At 44.4% G+C, this 25500-nt stretch overlaps 1 protein-coding gene across 3 annotated transcripts in view; it reads right to left on the bottom strand.

The window, feature by feature from the left end:
• NUCKS1 (nuclear casein kinase and cyclin dependent kinase substrate 1) overlaps positions 1–25500 on the bottom strand; it is a 45055-nt gene that overhangs the window by 15752 nt on the left and 3803 nt on the right. For all 3 annotated transcript variants that reach the window (XM_038749435.1, XM_038749436.1, XM_038749437.1), the window contains exons 2-3: positions 4979–5028; positions 4093–4198 (exon numbers count right to left, since the gene is read on the bottom strand). In XM_038749435.1, the coding sequence (XP_038605363.1) occupies positions 4093–4198; positions 4979–5028 (156 nt within the window). The remainder of the gene's footprint in view (positions 1–4092; positions 4199–4978; positions 5029–25500) is intronic.

Here is a 25500-nt window from a genome sequence, read left to right as displayed (position 1 = left end):
AATCCCTGTTAACACGGATTGGGAGACTGGCCTACTGATTGGTCAAGACTGATGCCAGCACTACCAGCCACTATATTCAGCAATGAAATTTGGACAAGTGGGGCACCACCATATGAATTAATTCGGTAGGTTGACTTCCGTCCACTCAGGTTCAACTACCCAAGTTGGGTGGGGAGGGAGGAGGCGGTAATGATATAAGTGCTCCAAAGTACTGTCTTTTCAAGAATTCTTTTCAAGATCCTCACTTGATTCTCAAGCCGGGCTTGAATCGATCGAGATGTCCTCAGTGACCTAGAAGTCATTACACTGGCCAAGTAACCGAAACACCCTTGCCATCACGGCCGCTCCTCTGGCCCCTTGACATTATGATGTCCATGTTGCTTTTAAGGGCTTTTTTTTTTTTTTTTAGGAGTTGACTATGTGGCAGGCACTGTACTGAGTGCTGGGGAAGACGCAAGGTAATCGAATTGGATACGGTTCAAGTCCCTCATGGGGCTCAGTCTTGATTCTCATTTTACAGATGAGAAAACTGAGGCACAGGCACAGTAAGTGATTTGCCCAAGGTCATACAGCAGGCAAGTGGCAGAGCTGGGATTACAACCCAGGTTCATTCATTCATTCAATCGTATCTATTGAGCGCTTACTGTGTGCAGAGCACTGTACTAAGCGCTTGGGAAGTACAAGTTGGCAACATACAGAGACGGTCCCTACCCAACAGCGGGCTCACAGTCTAGAAGCGGGAGACAGAGAACAAAACATATTAACAAAATAAAATAAGTAGAATATGTACAAGTAAAATAAAGTAATAAATACGTACAAACATATACACATATATACAGGTGCTTTGGGGAGGGGAAGGAGGTAAGGCGGGGGGGGGATGGAGAAGGGGAGAAGGGGGAGAGGAAGAAGGGGGCTCAGTCTGGGAAGGCCTCCTGGAGGAGGTCCTCCGTCTTCCAGGCTTGTGCTCTTTCCAATAGGCTACACTGCTCCTCTTGGTTTAGCACTGATAGGTGAGCAGGAGATGGAGAATGCATGAGACACATCAGTTTTCTATCCTTCAAATTTGAACCTGGAAGACCTTTTTTTAATGGTATTTAATAACTGTGGTATCTGTTAAAGGTTTACTATACGCCAGGTACTGTTCTAACCACTGGGAGAGATACAAGATAATCGAGTTGGACAGGCAGATACAAGGTAATCAGATTGGACACAGTCCCTGTCCCACACGGGGCTCATAGTCTTAATCCCCATTTTACAGATGTGGTAACTGAGGCCCAGAAGTGGCGTGACTTGCCTCAGGTAACACAGCAGACAAAAGGCGGAACCAGGATTAGAACCCAGGTCCCCGTGGCTCCTAGGCCCATGCTCTATTAACTATAATAATAACAATGATGGCATTTGTTAAGCGCTTACTATGTGCAAAGCACTGTTCTAAGCACTGGGGGGGGGGATACAAGGTGATCAGGTTGTCCCACATGGGGCTCACAACCTTAATCCCCATTTTACAGATGAGGTCACTGAGGCTCAGAGAAGTTAAGTGACTTGCCCAAGGTCACACAGCAGACGTGGCAGAGCCAGGATTCAAACCCATGACCTCTGACTCCCAAGTCCAGGCTCTTTCCACTGAGCCGTGCTGCTTCTCCATTAACCTTGTTTTGGAATATCCAGATTGTAGCTGTATAGAAATCTGGACAAAATCTTGATGAAAAATAGAAAATGAATTGCAAAAACTGAAAGAAGAAAGTCTGATAAGGAAGAGAGGACTGCCAGGAAAAACAAGCTTTTTAGATTTGTTTTCCAAGGCCTTTCTTCAAACAAAAGCCCTAAGTCCTAAAATAATAATGATGGTATTTGTTAAGCGCATACTATGTGCCAAGCACTGTTCTAAACACTGGGGGAGATACAAGTTGTCCCAGGTTGTCTCACGTGGAGCTCAGAATCTTAATCCCCATTTTACAGATGAGGTAACAGACACACAGAGGAGTTAAGTGGCTTGCCCAAAGTCACACAGCTGACGAGTGGCGGAGCCAGGATTAGAACCCACAACCTCTGACTCCCAAGCCCCTGCTCTTTCCACTAAGCCACACTGCTTCTCAGCGTCCTAAAATGCTATTCAACTATCCTCAGCACTTCTAACTTTCCAGCAGGGCTAGAGGGAAAACTACATCTATCTATTCTCATGGATCAAGATGGAATTTTTTTTAAAAGTATTTGTTAAGCGCTTACTAGGTGCCAGGCACTGTACTAAGCGCTAAGGTAATCAGATTGGACACAGTCCCTGCCCTGCGTAGGGCTCACAGTCCTAATCCCCATTTTACAGATGAGGTACCCAAGGCAGAGAGAAGTTATGCCTTGCCCAAGGTCATACACCAGACAAGTGGCAGAACAGGGATTAGAACCCAGGTCCTTCTGATTCCCAGACCCATGCTCTATCCACTGGGGTACGATGCGTCTCAAATAAAATTAAATTACAGGGAAATTAAAGCCTTATTTACTAGCAGTAACCTACCAAGTAAATATTAATCAATGGCATTTATCGAGCACTTAATGCACGCAAAGCACTGTACTAAGCCCTTGGGGAAGTATAATACAACAGAGTTGGTAGACACAATCCCTGCCCACAAGGAGTGTGGTCTTCAGGAGGAGACAGACGTGAACGTACATTAGGAATCGTGAAAATAGGAGAGCATAAGGATAGCTACCTGGGTGCTGTGGGACTGGGGTACTGAGTCACTCAGTTTTCTTATAACCTCATCTGTAAAATGGGGATTAAAACTGTGAGCCCCACATGGGACAACATGACTACCTTGTATCTGACCCAGCGCTTAGAACAGTGCTTTGCACATAGTAAGCGCTTAATAAGTGCCATCATCATTATTATTATTATAACAAAGAGATAAGGTTCTTACGAACAATCTGCACAGCTGCTTCAACTGACATCACTTTACGTTCTGTCCCGATATCTGCGCACTATCAAAAACGTTTCCTAATGCCATAACAGCATTCTACCTAAAACGCAGGATGAAAATAGTATTTATAATAATAACAGTACCTAAGTGCTTACTATATGCCAAACACTAAGTGCTGGGGTAGATACAAACTAATCCAGGGTGGACTCAGTTCCCATCCCACATGGGGCTCACAGTTTCAGGAGGAGGGAGGAGGATTTAATCCCCATTTTACAGATGAGGGAACTGGGGCACAGAGAATTTAAGTGACTTGCCCAAGGTCACACTGCAGCCACTTGGCAGAGCCAGGATTAGAACCCAGTTCCTCCAACTCCCAGGCCTGTGTTCTCTCTACTAGGCCATGCTGCTTTACTATTTATGGAGGAACTGAGAATTTCTATAGCTAGTACAAGACAAAATGGGAACAGACAGAGCAAATGGATGATGGATACATAAGGCCAACAGAAAAAAAACCATCTATGAATTATCCTCCTGGCTTCTACTACTGATTTATGGAGGAGCCCAAGACAAATTCCTTAAAAACTAATTAAGGCCCACAACATAAAATCATTTCTACCTATGCTCTGTTTTGGATACTTCCCCAAGTAGATAGACTATTAGCAAACAATTGAGAGCAGACTGTACTCATAACTTTGGGAGTAACGTATCTATTTATATTTTATAAAATTATGAAGGATGTAAATACTTAATGAGGGCCAGAAAAAACTCACATCAGGCCGACTGATTTTAACTTTGTCCTTCACTCAGTGCCCACTCTGTACTTAATTTGGGTCCTATTTTGAACCCCTATCCTCACTTTAGATTAGAATTTAGACGCAGGGAAGAGGCAAGCTCAGAAGTTCAAGAGAATCTTGGGGGTTCTGGCAGCCTGTTTTAATACACAATGATTTATGCTTCTCAAAAAGACTGACTGGAAAACAGACTACCTGGCCAAGAATCCCTCCAACTCTAAATTTTGTTCTGGATAGGCCAGATGTCAATAAATCACATCTTGGAGCCTAGACAGAGAGAACACCTTGGTGCTGGACAACTTTCGCACCCGATACTACAAGAGAAGCGTTGCTTTTCGGGTTAGCAGAGGGACCTTTCTATGATCAGTGCTCCATATGATGCTCCTTCTCACCTATCTTCCTGAGAATTCTTTCCAGACCGCCTTTTATTCTTAGCTTCTCGGGGTGATGACCGGATTTTCTTGGCTGGAGGGGCTGAATCTCTTCCGTAATCTTCATCTAAAACAGACACATCAAACAGCCACATTACAATCCAAATTACCATACATATTCACCAAGAAAGGCCTATAGCACATCTCTCTGGGTCAGGCTACATCTCCACAATTTGGCTTGGGACTGCATCCCCAAATAAATGGCTAAACAAGACTAAAATCAATCAGTGGTATTTACTGAGCGCTTACCGTGTGCAGAGCACTGTTCTAAGCGCTTGGGAGAGGACAACACAACAGAGCTGGCAGACGCTTTCCCTGCCCACAACAAGCTTACAAATCATTATTGTGGTGGTCTGCCATCATACTCAATAAGTTTAGGCAAACCATTTAAATCCCCAATGTTAAAGATTCTGAGAAAGAATACAAGATGACCTGTTTTTGTCTTTGTTCCTGACCAAAAAGTGCAATGCTAAAAGAACTTTTCACAGTAAAACGATAGGAGAGCAATACCACCCAAACAGAATAGTTCCAAATCACTCCCACAAGATAGCAAAGGTTTAATTGGGATTGTAAAAGTGAATATTCTTAAAATATCAAAGCCATAAGAGCTTCAAGCATTCATTCAATACCAACTAAGATGGATCTCAAAAAAATCCACTAAAGCTCGAGGAATAGCCAAAAAAGCAACTTTGGTTAAAGCACACCTTTTACAACCAACAGGCTAACAAGGGATGAAAGATAAAATTTCATGGCAAGTCAAGGTTTAATCTAATTTCAGAGCAAGACAGGGATACAGGAATTAGTCACAAAAAAGGGCTTTCAGATGTTTGAAAACACACCAACTTACCAGCATCATCAGATTCTTGAAACTGTGAATAATCGACCACCTTCCTGTTTCTGTAGAAAAGGAGAATTAGTAATTAATTAGGGGCCAAAAGATGTCACGGTTTTTCAAGACGGCAAGAAAACTCGATGTCTGTGTCCCGAAGCTGAATTAGATCTACCTCCCTAAAAAGTCATTTATCAAGCTCCCTAAAGAGATTCCTGGAGCGTGCATTTTAAATTAACCCTCTGGTGGCCGCTGCAAGATGTCATTATTCTAGCAGCCATTTCCTAGTGAGTTCCTAGGATCTAGCTTTATTGCCAAAACATACTTAGCATGCTACTCTGGCCCACCATCTAGTTCTAAGTAGAGCATGCAAGGGAATCCCGCCACCCCTCCAGCCGATCAGAATCTCTTCATTTGCTGCACGACAAAAAGAAAATGGCTAATGGCCTTGGCACGACCACAGGAGTGAGCACGTCTGACAGAAATTATTTCAATCTGCAATGATCATCGAGCACTATTATATACCCTTCTCTGTTCAAACCACTTGACTGCTTATTTTTAAACCTCCTGCTACTCATCAGAAAACCTAATACATTATGTAATTCGGATGAAACCTCAAAGGACATTTTCTTTTTTAGAGACACAAATTTTACAAATGCTCCGAATTCCTTGCACTCGTTATTTCTATACATTGGTCCCATTTTGGGGGGGGGAAGAGCCCCAAACTCCAGTCCCTAATGCTCCCCAGACAATGTGGAATTCCTCAAATGTCACTGCCTAATGAGCAACATAAACCTATAAGATCTTAAGCCTGTGCCTTTATTCCCAGGCAACAAATAGTTCCACATACCGGGACGGAAACAACAACAACAAAAACACCTAACGGGTAAGGCAGGTGGTTATCGTGACCATCTTAATATGGGCAAAAGCAGATTTCTTCACATATAACAATAATAATAATAAAATAATAATTATAGTATTTGTTAAGTGCTTATACTAAGCACTGGGGTGGATACAAGCCAATCGGGTTGGACACAGTCCTGGCCCTTGTGGGGCTCACCGTCTCAATCCCCATTTTACAGATGAGGTAACTGAGGCCCAGAGGAGTGAACCGCCCAAGGTCACACAGCAGACAAGTGGTGGAGCCGGGATTAGAACCCATGACCTTCCGACTCCCAGGCTGTGCTCTGTCCACTCCACCATGCATACCACATCACGTTATAAAGTAAAAAGAACTGATAAAAACATGAAGGAAGCCATGTAGAGGGTAAGTAGTCCAATGCCCACAATGTTCCAAGAAATCAAAGAAAACTGCTTTTAAACAAATACTAGCTTTCTTCATGTTCATTACATATCGACTCTCTCCCAAAATACACAACGTACCACCCCACCCCCATCAGACCCACTGGCTCACCCCATTCCCAACCCTGGAAGGGACGAGAGTCAACAACAGACGTTACATGAGCCACCCGAGCTGGAATCAAATCCTCCGAGCTGGAATCAAATCCTCCGTGAGGAGACTTGATTCCCAAGCCTCTGCCCTGGAGCTCAGCAGTCAGGCTCGGTCATCGAATATTCAAAAATCTGTGACTGTTATAAACAGGGGCTTCCCCCTCACCAAATCTTCCCATTCGCCACAGATATATGTGGTGGCTGGAAATAATTAATCTGGAGGCATAGATTTTTTTTTAAAAAAAAAAACTACTTAAACTGGATTCCAAAGCATCATCTTTAAAATAAAACTCTGTTAAAATTGGACAATTTCATGTTGATCACACACACAAAATCTTAGCTGCGTCCCAGGATCCTTAAGCTGTTAAGACAACCAATTCCCAATGCTCTGCTCTGCCTGCCATCTGTATTTAAAGTTTAAAATTCCTCCTCTTTATTTATATAAAGGCACTTGAATATTAGCATCCAAAATGCTTGCTTCCCAGAACAGTCTTAGATAGCGGAAGCCCAGTAATTAGTCTAATTATTTCTGCCGCACACCAACAGAACAAAATTGAATGGAAAGACTTCATTAAAATCTCTGCAGTGGTATTTTTTTCTTCCCTTTTTTTATGGTTCTTGTTAAGCACTATGTTCCAGGCACTCTACTAAGCACATGGGTGGACACAAGATAATCACATTGGATACGGTCTGTGTCCCACAAAGGGCTCACTGTCTAAGTAGAGGGGAGTAGGATTTAATCCCCATTTTACAGATTAGGTAACTAAGGCACAGAGAAGTGAAGTGACTTGCTCATGATCACACAAACAACTAACAGAGCTCGGATTAGAACCCAGGGCCTCTGGGTCCCCAGGCCCCTGCTCTTTCCACTACGCAACACTGCTTCCCAGGGACGGTGATAAGGCAGTTGGGTATCCCATGCTCCTTCTTCCAGCTATAATTTAGACATGATGATCAATAAAAACCTGGGAAGATGCCTTGAGGGAACTATTGGAAACATGATCGTGAATTGGAAGAAAAAAAAAAAAAGTCTACAAGATACCCAAGGCCTCTAATGTCCCTGACTGTGGTGGTAAAGGAGGGCTCTGAGGAATTTTCCCTGAAAATTAGAGTCCTTTTCTTCTTTCAAGATAACCAGGAGCTCCAGAGCCTACCAACAACCCAAGACAATGAATTACCTTCACACTTCACTGCCTTAATGAGCAAGATGTAAATTGTATAATAAGCCCTTTATAAGAAACAAGTTGGGGCCCTAGTAGCATCTTAGAATATTCATATTAGCGGAGCATAATGCTACAAGGTAATTTAAACAAAAAGCTAAGGCCGTTAAAATATTAATGAAATTTAAGAATTTTCTCCCATTCCAAGCATTAAAGCTGACACATTAGGCTAGTATGCCAATCCCTGCTGTGCTCTCATTACCTTGTGGAGAGGAGGAATATTGATTTCTTTAGAAAGAGTCTGGGAAAATAAATATAGTTGTCCTCCATGCTCAAAGGAGACACCACTGCCATTGAAAATCAACCGTGGTGTGCATGCGTTTGGGGATGTGGGGGAAGTGATGAGGGTCCTACAGTCCTGACCTAACCCACTCACACACAAAAATTGTCCTTTGCTGCTTTGTCACGTTTGTTGTCAGTGCCTCGTTCTGCGCTCCCGTCTGTGAAGACATCACTACTAAACTCTAGTCAAAGGTTCCCACAGGTGGCCATTACCCCACATGCCCAAGCAAGATGAGGGAGACCGAGGACCCGAAAACAAAGGGAAATCAGGGAACCTAAAGGATGGGACCCAGCAGACCACAGGATAAAAATCACTTAGCTCTTGGGAGTGTACAATATTAAGCTTGTGGGCAGGGAATGTCACTGTTTATTGTTGTATTATACTTTCCCAAGCGCTTAGTACAGTCCTCTGCACACAGTAAGCGCTCAATAAACACGACTGAATGAATTGAATGAATGAACATAAGTGGTAGGCGCGATCCCTGCCCACAAGGAGCTTGTGGTCTGGAAAAAACAGGCTTCTCCAAAGGTGGGGAAAGGGTGGGCTGTACGCTCATTCTGCTCCCCAAGAAAGGGTGAGATTGAGGCTCTTCAAACAGCTGCTGCAGGGTGGCTCTTCCTCCACAGCTCTCTCCTAGGGACTGCAGTCAACAACAGTTGCTGAAACGGATTAAGGGGCACAGACCAGGAGTCTACACTGCAAATTGTTTCTATGTTTGCTTTACGCCACCTTTTTAATGCTATTTAAGGACTTACTATGTGCCAGGCACTGTACAAAGCATGGGGTGATAATAATAAGTATGGTATTTGTTAAGCACTTACTATGTGCCAGGCACTATACTAAGTGCTGGCTGGATACAAGCAAATTGTGTTATATTATTATTATTATATTATTATTATTAATAATCCAAATCCCAAGGAGGCCACTATGAGGTGGAAAGTGGAACTTTCCTATGGGAGGTAACATCCCTCCCCTTCCACTTTGTGGTTTGGCTGGGGGATGGGGGGAGTGTCCGTCAACGTAAGGGGCCGGCACTAGTCAAAGAGAAGTCTGGCACCTGGCAGACTTTAATCAATCAATGGAACTTATTGAGCCCTTACTATGTGCAGAGCGCTTCAGTACAGCTAAGGAACGGGAACCATGTCAAAAGGAGAATGGAGGGTACACCTTCCATCACCCTTTGGCTCCCCTGAAGTGAGTCTGAGGGTCTTCACAGAAGAAGGGGATCTGAGGGTTGAGGGGAGGCCTCATGAGCTGCAGTTATGGTATTTATGAAGCACTTTCTGTGTACACAGTGCTGCAAAAGAGTCCACAGGTGGGAACTAGACAACAGACCCCCATCCCTCCAGGGCCCTTTTTGTTATGGTATCTCAAGCGCTTACTTTCTCCCAGGCACTGTAATAAGCACTGGGGAAAACACACATTAACTACATTGGACAGTTCATGTCCCACAAGTGGCTAACCGTTTTACTCCCCTTTTTACAGATGAGGTAACAGGCACAGAGTGAAGTGACTTGTCTCAGGTCACAGAACAGACAAGTGGGATGGGGCAGAGCCTAACTTATTCCTGGCTAGGCTGCCTGTCACCCAGGGATCTGAGCTAGCATCTCCAAGCTTCACAATGAATCACGGGGTATCGGAAGCTGCTACCAGAGGAAGCATCTAGTGTGGCCCCTTACCCACACTTGGAGAAACAACCCATCTCACTGGTTCCAGTCAACGGATAAACTGGAAGGCCCCAGGAGGCCAGGCGAGGTGGATTCTTCCCACCACGCTAGGAGCTGACGTCACCCATTTTGAAGAGAGGATCTAACAGGAAGAACAACCTTCTAGGAAGCCCACCAAAATGTCTGGTCTACATTCAGTTCTCACATAATTGTGATATGTTCTTGAAAGACTCCATGTTAAAACCTGCTTTAGAATATGTGCATTGTGACCAACGTTTCCTGCTTACCCACAACTGCTTCTTAAAACACATCCCACTCTAACCAGATATAGATGTTCACTGTCAGGGATTTGGGGAACGGCCTTCTGACAGGACTCTACGCTACCCGCATAGGAAAGACAAGAGGGAGGAAGAAACCAAATACATTTCCACTGTTACATCACTCTGTACTGTATACTACTCTCAGAGCACGAACAGTGACTTTCACAGAGAATGTGTTAATTGCTCCACATCCTACTTGGAACTGGATTCAGAAAAGCCCAATTTCTACACTGATGAATAAAACTGCTTCTCGCCTAAAGTTATGGAACTTCTGCAAACTCACAACTTGAGCTAAGACCCACACGCCAGCCATAGGATTTGTGTGCATCTTTCCAGTCTCACCACCTTTCCCTTCACCTCCCAGGGTCCCAGGTTCACGTTCATATGTTTTTATAAATGCAACTTTTGTTTCCCAGTGTATTGGGGTGTGTATTGTATTTTTTTTCCCCAAAAGGATCCATCTGAATCTGTTTCCCTAATATGATGTCTGTGCCCAAGTGTTTCCTGTGTTTCTTTCTGGCTCAGTGTTGGATCTGATTGGGAAGAAAGTATTTAGGTGAATCTCCATCTTCTGGTAGTGTGTGTTTATGTTTTAGGAACCTTTTTTTTTTCATTTCTTTTATTTAAAACTCTGTGTGAGGTCTGCTGTCAACATCTCTCTCCCCTGGTCTGTCCTACTCCCCTCCCCTAGCTTTTTTTGGGGGGAGAGAAGAGTTGGGGGTGACCTGAAGCAGATGTTGCAGCCACCCGGCTTTCCTGAGCCTTTTTTCTCTCCCTCCTGGTCTCCCACCCCTGAAGCTGCTGCAATCTGGAGTTCCTGGACTCTGCCACCCGGCCCCAGTTGCTAACAGCTACAGAGGGCTGCAGTGCCCAGGTTCCCAGGAAAGTCCATCCTCCCGACCTCCACCGTGATCTGCAACCTCCAGTTCCCCTTTTTTGAACCCTCCTTGCTACAGTTGCTGCTAGGGGCACTAAATTCCTGGTCTTCTCCCTCTCTAGACTGTTAGCTCACTGTGGGCAGGGAGCATGTCTAATTATTGTTATCCTATACTACTACTACTACTAATAATAATAATGGTATTTGTTAAGTGCTTACTATGTGCCAAGCACTGTTCTAAGCATTGGAGTAATAATAATAATAATGGTATTTGTTAAGTGCTTACTATGTGCCAAGCACTGTTCTAAGTGCTGGGGTAATAATACTAATAATAATGATGGTATTTGTTAAGTGTTTACTATGTGCGAAGCACTGTTCTGAGCGCTGGGGGTGGGGGGGTACAAGGTGATCAAGTTGTCCCTCGTGAGGCTCACAGTTTTAATCCTCATTTTACGGATGAGGTAACTGAGGCCCAGAGAAGTTAAGTGACTTGCCCAAAGTCACACAGCTGACAATTGGCGGAGCCAGGATTTGAACCTATGACCTCTGATTCCACAGCCCGGGCTCTTTCCACTGAGCCACGCTGCTCCTCGATACAAGGTAATCAGGCTGTCCCACGGAGGGCTCACAGACTTAATCCCCATTTTACAGATGAGGGAACTGATGCACAGAGAAGGGAAATGACTTGCCCAAAGTCACATGGCCGATAGGTGGTTGTGAGCCCGCTGTTGGGTAAGGACCATCTCTATATGTTGCCAACTTGTACTTCCCAAGCGCTTAGTACAGTGATCTGCACACAGTAAGCGTTCAATAAATACGATTGAATGAATGAATGAATGAATGAATGAAAGTGGCGGAGTCAGCATTTGAACCCACATCCTCTGACTCTCAGGCCCGGACTCTTGCCAATAAGCCACACAGCGCTTAGTACAGTGCTCTGCACATAGTAAGCTCTCAATAAATATTATTGAATGAACTGAATGAATGAATCCCTAATGATTCTAGACTGTGACCCCACTGTTGGGTAGGGACCGTCTCTACATGTTGCCAACTTGTACTTCCCAAGCACTTAGTACAGTGCTCTGCACACAGTAAGCGCTCAATAAATATGATTGATTGATTGATATACGGGCTGGATGAAGATCTACCTTTCATTTTCCCCTTTAGGCCATCAACTCGATAAAATTCCCCCGCACACCATCAATTCTGTGAATTCAAAACTGTTGGACTTTTAGAGCCATTGAAGAATATTTGGCCTTAGTATAGCAGTTCTTCTCTTTATTTTTTATTATAAAAATGTAGTAATGGTATTTGTTAAATGCTTACTGGTTCCTAACACTGTGCCAAGCATTGGGAAAATATAATCGCACTGGACGCGGTCTCTATCCCACACTGAACACACAATCTTCCGGCTTCCCAATCACCTGGGAAGTTTTTTCCTTAATGCAAAGCAATTCCAACGACGCCTTCAAATAACAGATTCTATTATGCTATGTGGACATACACGTGGTATATCTGTCGCTCTCCTATGACATACGGGTTGACAACCTCAAGTTACACCCTGGGTCCAAAGCCTACGGACAACTGTTTCTTCTGGCACTGCAGCACACTGTATCCGTCCAACAGTGGTATTTATTGAGCGCTTGCAAAGTGCAGGGCGTTGTACTAAGTGCCAGACACCGGAACCTCCCCAGATTCTGCCGTCAAGGTCTTACCAAAATGTGGAGCGAAAACTAAATGTTCTCAGATCGCTGACTGCTCTCCGATGCACTTACAGATGACGGAGAGGGAGGAGGAGAGCTTGTTATCCTTCTTTTTCGGGGAAGACGTCACCGACGACGAGCCAAAATGGCCATAGCGGGACTAAACAGACCCGACTACACAATGTAGTCATGGCTCGGTCCTCGTGTTGCTGACCAGTTGGCAGCATCTGTTTCAGTTCTCATTCTTGAGCTACTGCTTCAGGGGGAACACCCTTCCGGACGATGAAGCATCTACCCCATAGCTGTCCATCAGGAAAGCTATGCTCATTTAGTACTACAATATTGACTCTGTCCATAGCTGAACCCCTCACAAGCAACAAAAGTTACTGTTTTAAGCAATGACCTCTCAACTGACATATCGTATCTCTGAAGCGGTGGTGTTTTTTTTAGCATTAGAATTGCTCTAAAGCATTGCAGTACAAGAGAAAAGAGTCTTCTGGTGAGATCGAGTCAATTCTGGTATTTGTTATGCGCTTACTATGTGCTGAGCAAGAGAAGCAGTGTGGCTCAGTGGAAAGAGCCCGGGCATTGGAGTCAGAGGTCATGGGTTCAAATCCCGGCTCCACCAATTGTCTGCTGTGTGACTTTGGGCAGGTCACTTGACTTCTCTGGGCCTCAGTTACCTCATCTGTAAAATGGGGATCAAGACTGTGAGCCCCCCGTGGGACAACCAGTGTTTAGAACAGTGCTTTGCACATAGTAAGCATTTAATAAATGCCATTATTATTATTATTTTTATACTAAGTGCTGGGGTACATGCAAGATAATCAGATCCCACATGGGGCTCACAGTCTAAGTAGGCGGGAGAACAGACTCCCGGCTCCACCACGTCTGCTTTGTGATCTTGGGCATGTCTCTTCACTTCAACGTGCCTCAGTTACCTCATCTATAAAACGGGGATTAAGACTGTGAGTCCCATGTGGGACAGGGACAGTGTCCAATCTGATTAGCTTGTATCTACCCCAGTGCTTAGAACAGTACCTGGCACACAATAAGTACCGAAATACCCTCCCCCTGCCCCCACAAAAAGAAAGTATTGAATTTTCATTTTGCAGATGAAGGAACCGAGGCACAGAGAAAGTGACTTGCACACAGCAAGTCAGTGGCAGAGCCAAGATTAGAATCCAGATCCTTTGACTCCCCCCCACCCCCAGGCCTGTGCTCTTTCCAACAGGCCATGCTGCTTCTTGTGGTGAAGACCGCAATTGTTTGGACAGGCCTGGCATCCTCTTCCTCGTATTACCCGGGCACTTCCAAATGGCGGCTGCGGCCTCTTCATAAACCAGACAACTAATCCTGAGCCATTTACATGACGACTATTTCTTTTTTTTTTTTTGAGTAGGCAAGGGCTGTTCCACCACTGCAAAACTGATTAACCCAACATTCTAACAAGTGAAAATCCAGAACAATCAATGGTATTTACTGAGTACCTACTGTGGGCAGAGCACTGTACTAAGCGCTTAACTGTAATGGCATGGAGGGCCAACTGCCAATGCTCCCAAGGGCTTAGTTCCATGGGTGGCCGAGTACTCACTCAATACCATTCCTCCTCCTACTGTTTCACGCCCCCTCCTCACAATTACACATTACTTTTTTTTTTGATACAGCAGGACCAGCCCTCCCCTTCCAGAATCTGGAACTCTGTTTGTCCGGACCATTTTGCCTTGCCCACTTCTTTGTTTGCTCACAGCTGACATTACTGGAAATTCAGTACCTGCTGCCAGCAACGCGTCACTAAGAAGAGGAAACTTGATAAGTCCAGTATCACACACTGAAGTTTTACCACAACTCTTTCCGCTCATCAATGGCTAAATCAAAACATCTGAATGTGCAGCTGAATGCCTTGTTTCTGGAATCCCACAGCTGATAGATGGGCGGCCCCGGCCCAATATCTGTGTGTGAAAGAAAAACTGTACTTATGCCATGCTAACAAGACAAGAGAAACAGAAGTTCTTTATTATCGTCTTTCTCCAGATCATGCTGATCTGAGCTATCCAGACGAACAAGATCCTGGCACCTTCACCTTCTGTACGCAAGTGTAAATTATTTCCACATTACTGAACGCAAGTCTTTACCCTCTGTTCATTTCTAGCTCTCAATAATACATTTTGTAGACGCGTTGTTTAGAACAGATCAGCCAAAGGAGGTAAACAAAACAAGATTTCAAAGTTCAAAAAAAAAAACCACAAAAAAAAATCAAACACCCATGGTCTAAAATCTGGTGTTTTCCAAGTAAAGGCTAAACATATTTAATAATGAGAATAACATTCCTTCCTCGACTCAAGGCTGTACAAAACTGAAGTGCAAAGTTTAATCAGTGATTACATGCGAAAAACAGAAGTCAGCTTGAACGCTAATAAGGAAAAGTGGCACAAGTTTTTAAATGTGGTTTGGAGAGTCCTTGAGCTCTCACTGCTAAAAGAGGGAAGAAACTGCACCTCAAAGAAAGATTGATGGAGCAAGTCAATACCAGGAACCCGTTCCTGTAGCTTAATCAGAAGACTCAGAAGGAATGTAAGGACAATTGTTCAACAGGTGAGAATCATTCAACCCCTCCCCTCTAAAAAACAAACAAACCCCCCCCACACACACACACATTTCACAATTCTTTGAGCATGGCTAAAAATTGCCTGTGCCTAGAGAAGAGCATCCTATCTTTTGAAAATTTACTTCTAAAAGAAATGAAGTCATTCCTTTTGGTCAGAACTACCGCCCCTCCTCCCCGCACCCCCTGAAAAAGGAAGAAAAAAACCCAAAAAACTGTCTGCAAAAACTGGGAGGTCAAAAGAAAAGTTCCAGGTGAACTCTTTCAAGATCATGGAAGAATAAGTTTGTGCCTTCAGAGTCAAAGCGGCTAACTGCTACTCCATCCACAGAAATTTAAGCCACACGGGCTATTGAAATTAGCAATAAACTCAGTTCTGCCAAAACTGATGTTTTCTTTTCATGTTAATGCAACAGCAGAATTTTCTTTGTAAAATATTGTTCACTCTTCACTTCTGTTCCTCTGTTTAGGGACAAGTGAGGAACCCAACCACAGACTGGTCCATAATGTTGGCTTCCAATGACCCTCAAACATACCCACATATTAATTGTGAATGGAAGGCATCTGGGATCTTTTCCCTCAAGCAAAAGGAAATCTAGAAAATAGGGGAAACAGTCTCAGGACGCTGAAACGGAAATACATGCCCAATTGCTGGCTTTAGTTAGGACTAGAAAAGGACTGACTTCCAAGATTTAACTCAAAATCATATACAATAGAAAGACTGTCTTTACCCACGCTCTAAGGGATGACATATCTCGTTATTTTGATCTTCATCTGGATCACGGGCCACGGCCACATGTTGTACCTAGTTTTCTGCTTCTTTGTACAGTTGAGTCACTAGCCTCTTCAATTACAAGCATTTTTGATCTCTCTGATGGGAACCTTAAACTAGCACTAAAAACCTGAAGTGGAAATCAATGGGAGTAGGCATCTCCTCTGGCCACAATGAATCTAGGGAGAAATATGGATTCCATAAAGACCACCCTCGTTCCAAAGCATTTGTAAGGCAATGCATAAATCTATCTCTGTTGCTTGCATGGGTACATTTCCAAACAGTGACTTCATTCCCTCACCCCAATCCATTTCTCTTTAAAGAGAAGCATCTCAGAAGGCTTCTAGACATGAAATACACATTCACCATCCAGCAGTATTTGCTCCAACAGTCCCAAAGGTATTATTTCTTTTTTAATTATCTGTAAGTGCTTACTACATGCCAGGCATTGTACTAAGTGCAGGGATAATAATAATAATGATGGTACTTGTTAAGCGCTTACTATGTGCCAAACATTGTTCTAAGCACTGGAGTAGATACAAGTCAGACTGGAAATAGTCCCTGACCACAAGGACAAAAGAACCACTTCTAAGTAAACGACCAACTGACTTTTCATGGCTCTGTCCCTACAACCTGACATCCTTCCTCAGACATTTTTCCACCCGTGGGGCAACCGCTTTCCACTCGAGTCATTCTTTATAGCATTTTTTTCTGCGTCATTAAGAGTGTCTAAAAAAATGTGATTCCCTGTGCTAGGCAGAGAACCTAGAATTGGGACGTTACCCAAAAAGAAAATTCCCACATAGCAGTATCTGTTCAGCTCAGCAAACCTGAAGCACCAGGGAATTTGGTTAAAAGGCACGCCCTGATCTTCTCCTGACCAATGCAGATGAACAACACTTTTCTTCCAAGAGGAAATTATTCCTGGAGACCCCTCTCTGGGGAGAACTGATGAGTATATGATTATATCAATTCATCTAATTACACTGGTAAGTCAGATCAGTCAGTCAATCGTACTCATTGAGCGCTTACTGCGTGCAGAGCATGATAGTAAGCGCTTGGGAGAACACAAACAAAAAGACACATTCCCTGCCCACAACAAGCTTACAGTCTGGACAGGTAGAATAGCACTGATTAAATGCTTACTGTGTAATGAGTATTGCACAAAGTGCTAAGAGAGAGTCCACGAGTGGGAATTAAGACCTAGACAATCAGCCATGCAGAGCATGAAGAAGCTCACCACGTGACAAAAGCAGACACTGCAAAGTGAACTCTGCATTCTGGAAAATTGGGAAGTATTACGCAGCTCTACGGATCAATCAATAAATGGTAATGAATATAAAATATTGCATTAAGCGCTTGAGGAGAGTACACTACAGAGCTGGTAGACACATTCCCTGCTCAAACAAGCTTACAGTCTAGAAGGGGAGACAGACTAATACAAATGCTGGTAAATAAATACTGATCTCTTCACACAGACAAAAGGCAGTTTGGGAGCTTGGCAATTATCCACTCACTGGTTGCATATTAATAACCTCCCCGCTTTAGACTGTAAGTTTGTTCTGGGCAATGACCGTGCCTAACTCTGTTGTACTGTACTCTCCTAAGTGCTTAGTACAGTGTTCTGCACAAGCTTTCAATAAATACCACTGATTGATTACTACAATGGTAAAATCTCCCCTGATGCCTTCGAGAGACGCACAACATTTAGAAAACTCAGAATTTTCAAAAATATTAATGAGGAGGAGTAGTTCCTCCACTTGGGCCACCTCCTCTATCCTCCGCATTCCCTAAACCCTCCAATTCTTTTCCAACAGGCCACCTTCCCCACCCTTTCAGGCCTCCCCTCAAAACTGGCTTGAGAACTTAAGGTGAGAGTTGCAAAAGGAGGCAAACTTTCTTGCTTTGCAGACACCCCTTTGACAAATAACCCAAGTGGTTGAGTGAAGGCTTCTCTAATCTGAATGCTTGTCATCCTTCCGGGGTATGAACTCTTGGAGAATAAGGACTGCTATTGGTATTCAGCGCAGCAACTAGTACAATTAGGTATTAAAAATCATCATCATCTTTGAATGGCAATAGTACTTACTGGATAACCCCGAAAGTTTGATTTTTTAAAAGATGGGCAGGTTCCCCCAAGTCACTTGAACATAAAACTAAGTTTGGGGAATGCTCTCATAAGATTTTATGCACAGCATATACTTTTCAGAGAACTGAAAACCACCAGTTCTTTAAACGGGCTATCTTCAGTGGTATTAGAATCAGTGACTTCTCACAAGTTCATGAGGTGAGCACCTTGAAAAGCACAGTCTTAAGTAAACTATCACTTCTCATTTCCAATCCTTTAAAAAAAGCGTGAAAATTAAACATGCATCATCTGTTAGGTGCTTAGTAAGTTAGTGCTAAGTGCTAGGGTAGATACAAGTTAATCAGGCTGGACACATGGGGCTCAGACTAAATAATAGGGAGAAAGAGATATTAAACCCCGTTTTACCAATGAGGAAACTTGAGGCATGGAAAGTTAAATGACTGGCCCAAGGTCACACAGCAGGCAATTAGCATATCCAGAATTAGGCCCGTGCTTTTTCTGTGACGCCAAGTCACACCATAAGCAGAGATTTCTTTGTATTTAAAAAAAACAACAAAAACCACACACCATGTGACACAAACCCCTCAAGTTATAATTTTTTCTTTTTAAACAGGCTAAACAAATTGGGACTGAGGAGGGGAGCGTCAGGGTCAGACCCAGACCTGAAGAATTCCTCTCAAGATAAAGTCAGTGGCTCATCTGGAGAAAGGGGGCTCTATACATCTATAACCTTAATCTTTATAGGAGTCAGGGCACTTTGTTGTTTTCCACTTATTTTTAAGAAAAAGGAAGTTAGGTGTGGAGGAGGAGTCCAGAAGGAAGAGGAAGATATTAAATGCTCCAGTCTGTTCTTCCTATTTAAAGGAAAATGGCATTGCTGACAGATTTCACTATCATCAGCCCCTTCCATTATTATTACTATTATTATAATGGTATTTGCTAAGTACTTACTATGCGCCAGGCACTGTACTAAGCGCTGGGGTAGAGCACTTTTAGACTGTGAGCCCACTGTTGGGTAGGGACTGTCTCTATATGTTGCCAATTTGTACTTCCCAAGCGCTTAGTACAGTGCCCTGCACACAGTAAGCGCTCAATAAATACGATTGATGATGATATCTATAATTCCAGTTATTTATATTGATGGCTGTTTACTTGTCTTGATGTGTATATATCTATAATTCTATTTATTTATATCGATTCCTGTTTACTTGTTTTGATGTCTGCCTTCTCCCTTCTAGACTGTATGCCCCATGCAAGCAGGAATTGTCTCCCTAGTGCTGAACTGTACTCTCCGAGCCCTTAGTTCAGTGCTCTGTGAACAGTAAGCGCTCAATGAGTACGATTGAATGAATAAATACAAGCAAACCAGGTTGGACAGTCTCAGTCCCATATGGAGCTCACAGTCTTAATCCCTACTTTACAGACGAGCTGAGACACCGAGAAGCTAAGTGACTTGCCCAAGGTCACACCACAGACAAATGCTGGTGCTGGGATTAGAACCCAAGGCCACGCAGCTTCTCTAAAAACGATGCTACAACATCCTTTGGCGTTCCCTGCCCAAACGGAGTGGGTAGTTGAGCATTGCCTCATAGCACTCAGGAATACCAAACGTGAACACTTTGATTCTGTCGAGTTTTCTTATGTAACTTTATTTGTGCCTTCGATTACAAAGTGCCTCAAGGGTAGGGCAACACTTCTACAAGTCTCCAGAGTGATCATGACTGTGCTCTGCACCTAGTGAAAGCTCCGTAAATCCAGTTGGCCCACTGATCAGGAACCAACCACCTAACACACTTCCCATTCACTCATTCAATTGTATTTATTGAGCGCTTACTGTGTGCAGAGCACTGTACTAAGTGCTTGGAAAGTACAATTCGGCAACACAGTCCCTACCCAACAACATGCTCACAGTCTAGAAGGGGGAGACAGACAGCAAAACAAGTAGACAGGTGTCAATACCATCAAAATAAATAGAATTTTACATATATATATATACATACATATATATATACACACACACACACACACACACACACACACACGTGCTGTGGGAAGGGGAAGGAGGTAGGGCAGAGGGAGGGAGTAGGGGTGATGGGGAGGGAAGGAGGAGCACAGGATGGGGGAGGGGGGGAGAGAGACTTATCCCAGTGTATCCCAGACACACTAGGGTAAAATAACACACTAATGTTTTTAACCAAGATCTGCACAATCCTTCTTGTTACAACCTCCCTCAAGAAGCTCCTGGAGAAATTTTTCAGTGCCATAAAACAGAAAAGCCCACCACCACACAATTCTACCTCCGTTTTCCAAACCTCAGTACCTCAGGTCTTCCCTCAGATAAACTGTTATACTTTTTCTAACTACAGAAAGAGGGTCATTTTTAAATTTTCTTCCTTTATCCCATTTAGCTGCAATGTTCAAAAATAATCCTCCTGCCCCCAAAAAGAGGGCACCGCAAAAATCAACTTCCCAGGGCTGACCACGGCCAATGCTTCTACATGCTCGATCCGCGTTTGCGATTCAGCCAGAGCAGAAGCATAATTTTCTACACATCGAGATGTCTCCTTTCGGCCTCAAGGGCCTAGCTCCTGGGAAACAGGTTTCAGAATGCACAATCCGCTTCAACTCTGAATTGTCTGCCGAACTGACTTTAATGATATGGACCATTTTCAAAGAAGCAGGACCCAAGATGTACTTCACTGATAAAACTGAATCCATCACGCTCCAAGATCACCACTGATCTCCATCTTGCCAAATCCAATGACCTCGACTCTATCCTAATTCTCCTCGACCTCTCCGCTGCCTTCAACTCTGTGGGGGTGGTCTACCCTCTTCTCCTGGAAACATTATCTAATATTATTAGATTATTAGAGGGTGCGGTCCTCTCCTGGTTCTCCTCCTATTCATTCTCAGTCCCTTTTGCAGACTCCTCCCCCTGCCTTCCATGCCCTAATTGCCGGGGTCCCTCAAGGCTCAGTTCTGGGTCCCCTTCTATTTTCCAGCTACACCCACTCCCCCTGGGGAACTCAATCGCCCTGACGGCTTCAACTACCACCTCAGTGCAGAGGATTTCCCAGTCTACAACTCCAGCTGGGCCTGATCTTTCTCCTTTGCAATTCTGGATTTCCTCCTGCCTTCAGGACAACTAGATCTGGACGTCCCACCTGCACCTCAAATGCAGAAGTCCTAAGCAGAACTCTTCAGCTTCCCACCCAAAGCCTGCCCTCCCTTTGACTCTCCCATCGCTATAGACAGCACCACCACCATCCCTGTTTCATAAGCCCCTAACCTTGGCCTTATCCTTGACTCATCTTTCTCATCCAACTCACTTTCGATACATCACCAAATCCCACCAGTTCTACCTTCACAACATCGCTAACTTGGCTCTCCATCCAAACAGCTACTCCGCTGATTCACACATTCATCCTATCCCACCTTGACTGCTGCACCAGCCCCTTTGCTGACCTCCCTGCCTCCAGTCCATACTTCACTCTGTTGCCCGGATCATTTTGCTACAGAACCGTTCAGTCGCTCTTTCTCCACTCCTCTGCCATTGGTTTTAAAACACTCAATTACTTTGGCCCTTTCCTACCTTACCTTACTGATTTCCTACTACAAGCCAGCACACTCACGTCGCTCCTGTAACACCAGCCTTTCACTGTACCTCAACTTCGTCTATCTCACCACCGACCCCTCACCCATGGTCCTGCTTCTGACCTAGAACATCCTCCCCCTTTGTATCCAACAGACCCTCACTCTTCCCTCCTTCAAAGCCTTATTAAACTCATTCATCCAATCGACTTTATTGAGCGCTTGCTGTGAGCAGAGCACTGTACTAAGCGCTTCGTAAAAATCACATCTCTTCCAAAAGGTCTCCCCCGACTAAACCTTTATTTCCCCTACTCCTTCTCCTGTATATCTTACCTAAGCACTTGGATCTATACACTTTAAGCAGTTACTATTCACCCTACCCTCAACCCCACGGCACTTATGTACATACATGTAATTCATTTTAATGCCTCGCTCCCCCGTTAGACTGCAAGCTGGATGTGGGCAGGGAACAGGTCTACCAACTCTGTTGTACTCTCCTAAAAGCTTAGTACAGTGCTCTGCAGACAGTAAGCACTCAATGAATACAATTGATCCATCAGGCAAGATATCCCTAAAGTCTCCCATGCTCCTCTCCAGTCCCATCCTTCTTCTGCCCCCTCTTCACAACCTTCCCAGCGGTATCGAGAGGTGATTTTCTGCCCCCTCTCAAAATCTACCTTCATTCCTTTGCACTGTATCAAAACCCTTGCCTCGCCCCATCTTTCTTCCCTGGCCACCATCTTCAACCTTCACTTTCCAAGGGTTCCTTCCCCACTGGTCTCAAACATACTCTCGTATAACCCCGTCCTAAAAAAGCCCTCCCTTCACCCCACCGTTCCCTCCAGGTATCACCCCATCTTCCTCCTACCACACCTCTCCCAAAACCTCTTTTTCTATGCCCGCCGCCTCCTCTTCCTCTCCTCCAATTCTCTACTCAGCCCAAGCGATCGGGCTAATGTCCCCATCCTTCCCTCCACAAAAACCGCCCTCTCTAGAATTACCGATGACCTCCTCGCCAAATCCAACGGCTTCTACTCCGTCCCAATCCTCCACCTCTCAGCTGCTTTCAACACTGCCTACTCCTGGAAACTATAACTAAGGCTTCACTGATTCTGTCCCCTCCGAGTTCTCCCACCTTTCTGGCCACTCCTCTCCGTCTTTTTCACAGACTCTTCCTCTGCCTCCCACCTTCGTAACTGTGGAGACTCAGTTCTGGGTTCCCTCCTATTCTCCACCTACACCCACTCCCTTGGAGAATTCATTCATTCTCACCGCTTCAAATATCTCTCTGCAGATAATTCCCCAAATTACCTTTCCAACCCCGACCTCTCCTATTTCTTCCTGGCTTCAGGGCACCTCTAGAGTCCCACTGCCACCTCAAACTTAACACTTCTAAAACAGAGCATCTCATCTCCCCACGCAATCCTGTCCTCCCCCATTTCCCCATCACTGTAGACAACACCGCCGTCCTGCATCTCACAAGCCCGAACCCTATACGCTTGACTCATTTCTCATTCCACCCACGTATTCAATCTGTGACCAAATCCTGTCGGTTCTCTAGAATCCCCCTTTCCTCTACATCCAAACAATTACCGTGCTGACCCAAAGCAGTTACCACATCCCATCTTGTCTCCTCTAACACCAACCTACTCACCGCACTTAGATCTCGTTGTTCTCCCTCTGGCCTGAAATCCCCTCCCCCTTCACATCTGACGGACCACCACATTCCCCGCCTTTAAAGCCTTATTAAAATCAAATCTCCTCCAAGAGACCTTCCTTGACTAGGCCTTCATTTCCCCTACTCGCCCTCCCTTCTGCATCGCCTGGGCATTTGGATCTGTTCACCACAGGCACTGACTTTTCACCCCACCATCAGTCCTATGGTACTCAATGTACATATTCTTTCACTCTGCCATTTCTCCGATCTGTAATTTACATTATTATCCGTCTCCTCTTCTAGACTGCAAGCTCCTTGTGGGCAGAGATCACGTCAACCAACTTTACTGTCCTCTACCAAGCGCTTAGGATAGCATTTTACAAACAGTCAACGCTCAACAAACACCACTGACTGATCGACTAAGACCTGTCTCGGGCAGCCTAGAAGCCCCCCAAGTGGTTTGGAATCAGACATTAACTCATCGTGGAGCATGTGCTGAGCCCCAAAGTTAGAGTGCTGTACTAGGCAAGATCCAGTCCACCTGAAAACCACATGAACGCCTCTGGACAACAGGTTCAAAGTGTCCCCCAACCACGCTAAGGGCACTGCCCATTTTTGCTGCAACACTCTCTCCTTCTTTGTCAGTAAGGGAGTGCACCATCACCCCAGACTTTCTGAAGACTTCAGGAGATCACCCAGCACAGGAGGCAACAAGAAATTGAAGCCACCAAGAAAGATGGAGAGTCTCACTTAAAACATAGGTCCAAAATTCAGAACTGTGCAAGAGAAATTAAAGAGTAAGTCTACAAGGAAGTGAAAACACCACAGACCTTACAACATTTTTGGGAGCCTGGCGAAGGAGAAGCCATGCCAAGGACGCCTAGATTGACTGATAGTAAAATTCTCTGAAATCTCTGGCAACACGGATCAAGATTTCTCACCTGATAAAAGCTAAGCCACTACTATCCTTGACCAAACGTGCCATAAAAGGAAAAATGTCTCATATTACCTCCTGCAGAAATCAAGACATTCCCTCCAAGGAAACTCAGGTTATGGGACCTACTGTTTTTCTGACACAAACTGCACCTTAAATATTCCGTATTACCGTATTTACTTTTGTCTTTAATATCCCTAGGAAGTAGGCAGGGCAAATAGCATTATTCCCATTTTACAGATGAGGAAACTGAGGGTAGACAGGCTAAGTGACTTGCCCAAGATCACACAGGCCAACATCAGAGCTGGGACTAAAAGCCAGTCCTGATTCCCAAATCCATGCTCTTTTCAACACTTTATCATGTTGCTTCCCCATAGGTACACAGCTACTCAATTTTAAGTGATTGTTCTGCAAAACTCACACACACACACACACACACAAAAAAAAAAGGCTTAAAAAGCCAGATTTCAACAGACCAGAGATCTGGTTCACCATATGATCTCTGGCTAAGGGGAGAAAACACCATTTAAAACCACACCCCTTATTTTGCCAGTGAAGAAAATCCAACTCTCTCAGAAAAAGTTCTGCTCGCTTTCCCAAACCCCCAACTGGTAGTCAATAAAAAAACAACACATTCAAAAACACGTTTTAGGGGAATCAAAGAAAGTTAATGATTATAGTGATTTTACACCATGAACAAATCAGAAATTCCACGGTAAATGCCACCACTCTGTAGCCGGAACTATAGCAGTACTCCCAGAAGAGAAAGACCGTATACACCCGAGGTGAGACAAGGATTCACCGCTGTTTTCATCATTTGACAAGACTCTACGAAAGGCAATGGAGGAGAGGGGTGAATAATAATGATAATGGCATTTATTAAGCGCTTACTATGTGCAAAGCACTGTTCTAAGCGCTGGGGAGGCTACAAGGTGATCAGGTTGTCCCACACGGGGCTCACAGTCTCAATCCCCATTTTGCAGATGAGGGAACTGAGGCACAGAGAAGTGAAGTGACTTGCTCAAAGTCACACAGCAGACAATTGGCGGAGCCGGGATTTGAACCCACGACCTCTGACTCCAAAGCCCGCACTCTTTCCACGGAGCAGCCGTGCTGCATGAGGGGTATTTTATTCGCAAAGCATTTTTTTTTAAGTCTGGGTTCAGACCCTACCCAAGCTATCCCCATACAATGGTGCGTTCAAAAGGGAGGTAGAGGAAATTCCTCTTCCTGGCCTGCCTTCCTTGCTCATCTTCTAGACTGTGAGCCCGTTATTGGGTAGGGACCGTCTCTATATGTTGCCGACTTGTACTTCCCAAGCGCTTAGTACAGTGCTCTGCACACAGTGAGCGCTCAATAAATACGATTAA

Source organism: Tachyglossus aculeatus, chromosome 7 (assembly GCF_015852505.1).
Source record: "Tachyglossus aculeatus isolate mTacAcu1 chromosome 7, mTacAcu1.pri, whole genome shotgun sequence".
Classification (NCBI taxonomy): Eukaryota; Metazoa; Chordata; class Mammalia; order Monotremata; family Tachyglossidae; genus Tachyglossus; species Tachyglossus aculeatus.
The sequence above is the reverse complement of the archived record's forward strand: the minus strand, read 5'-3'. Positions and strand labels throughout refer to the sequence as shown.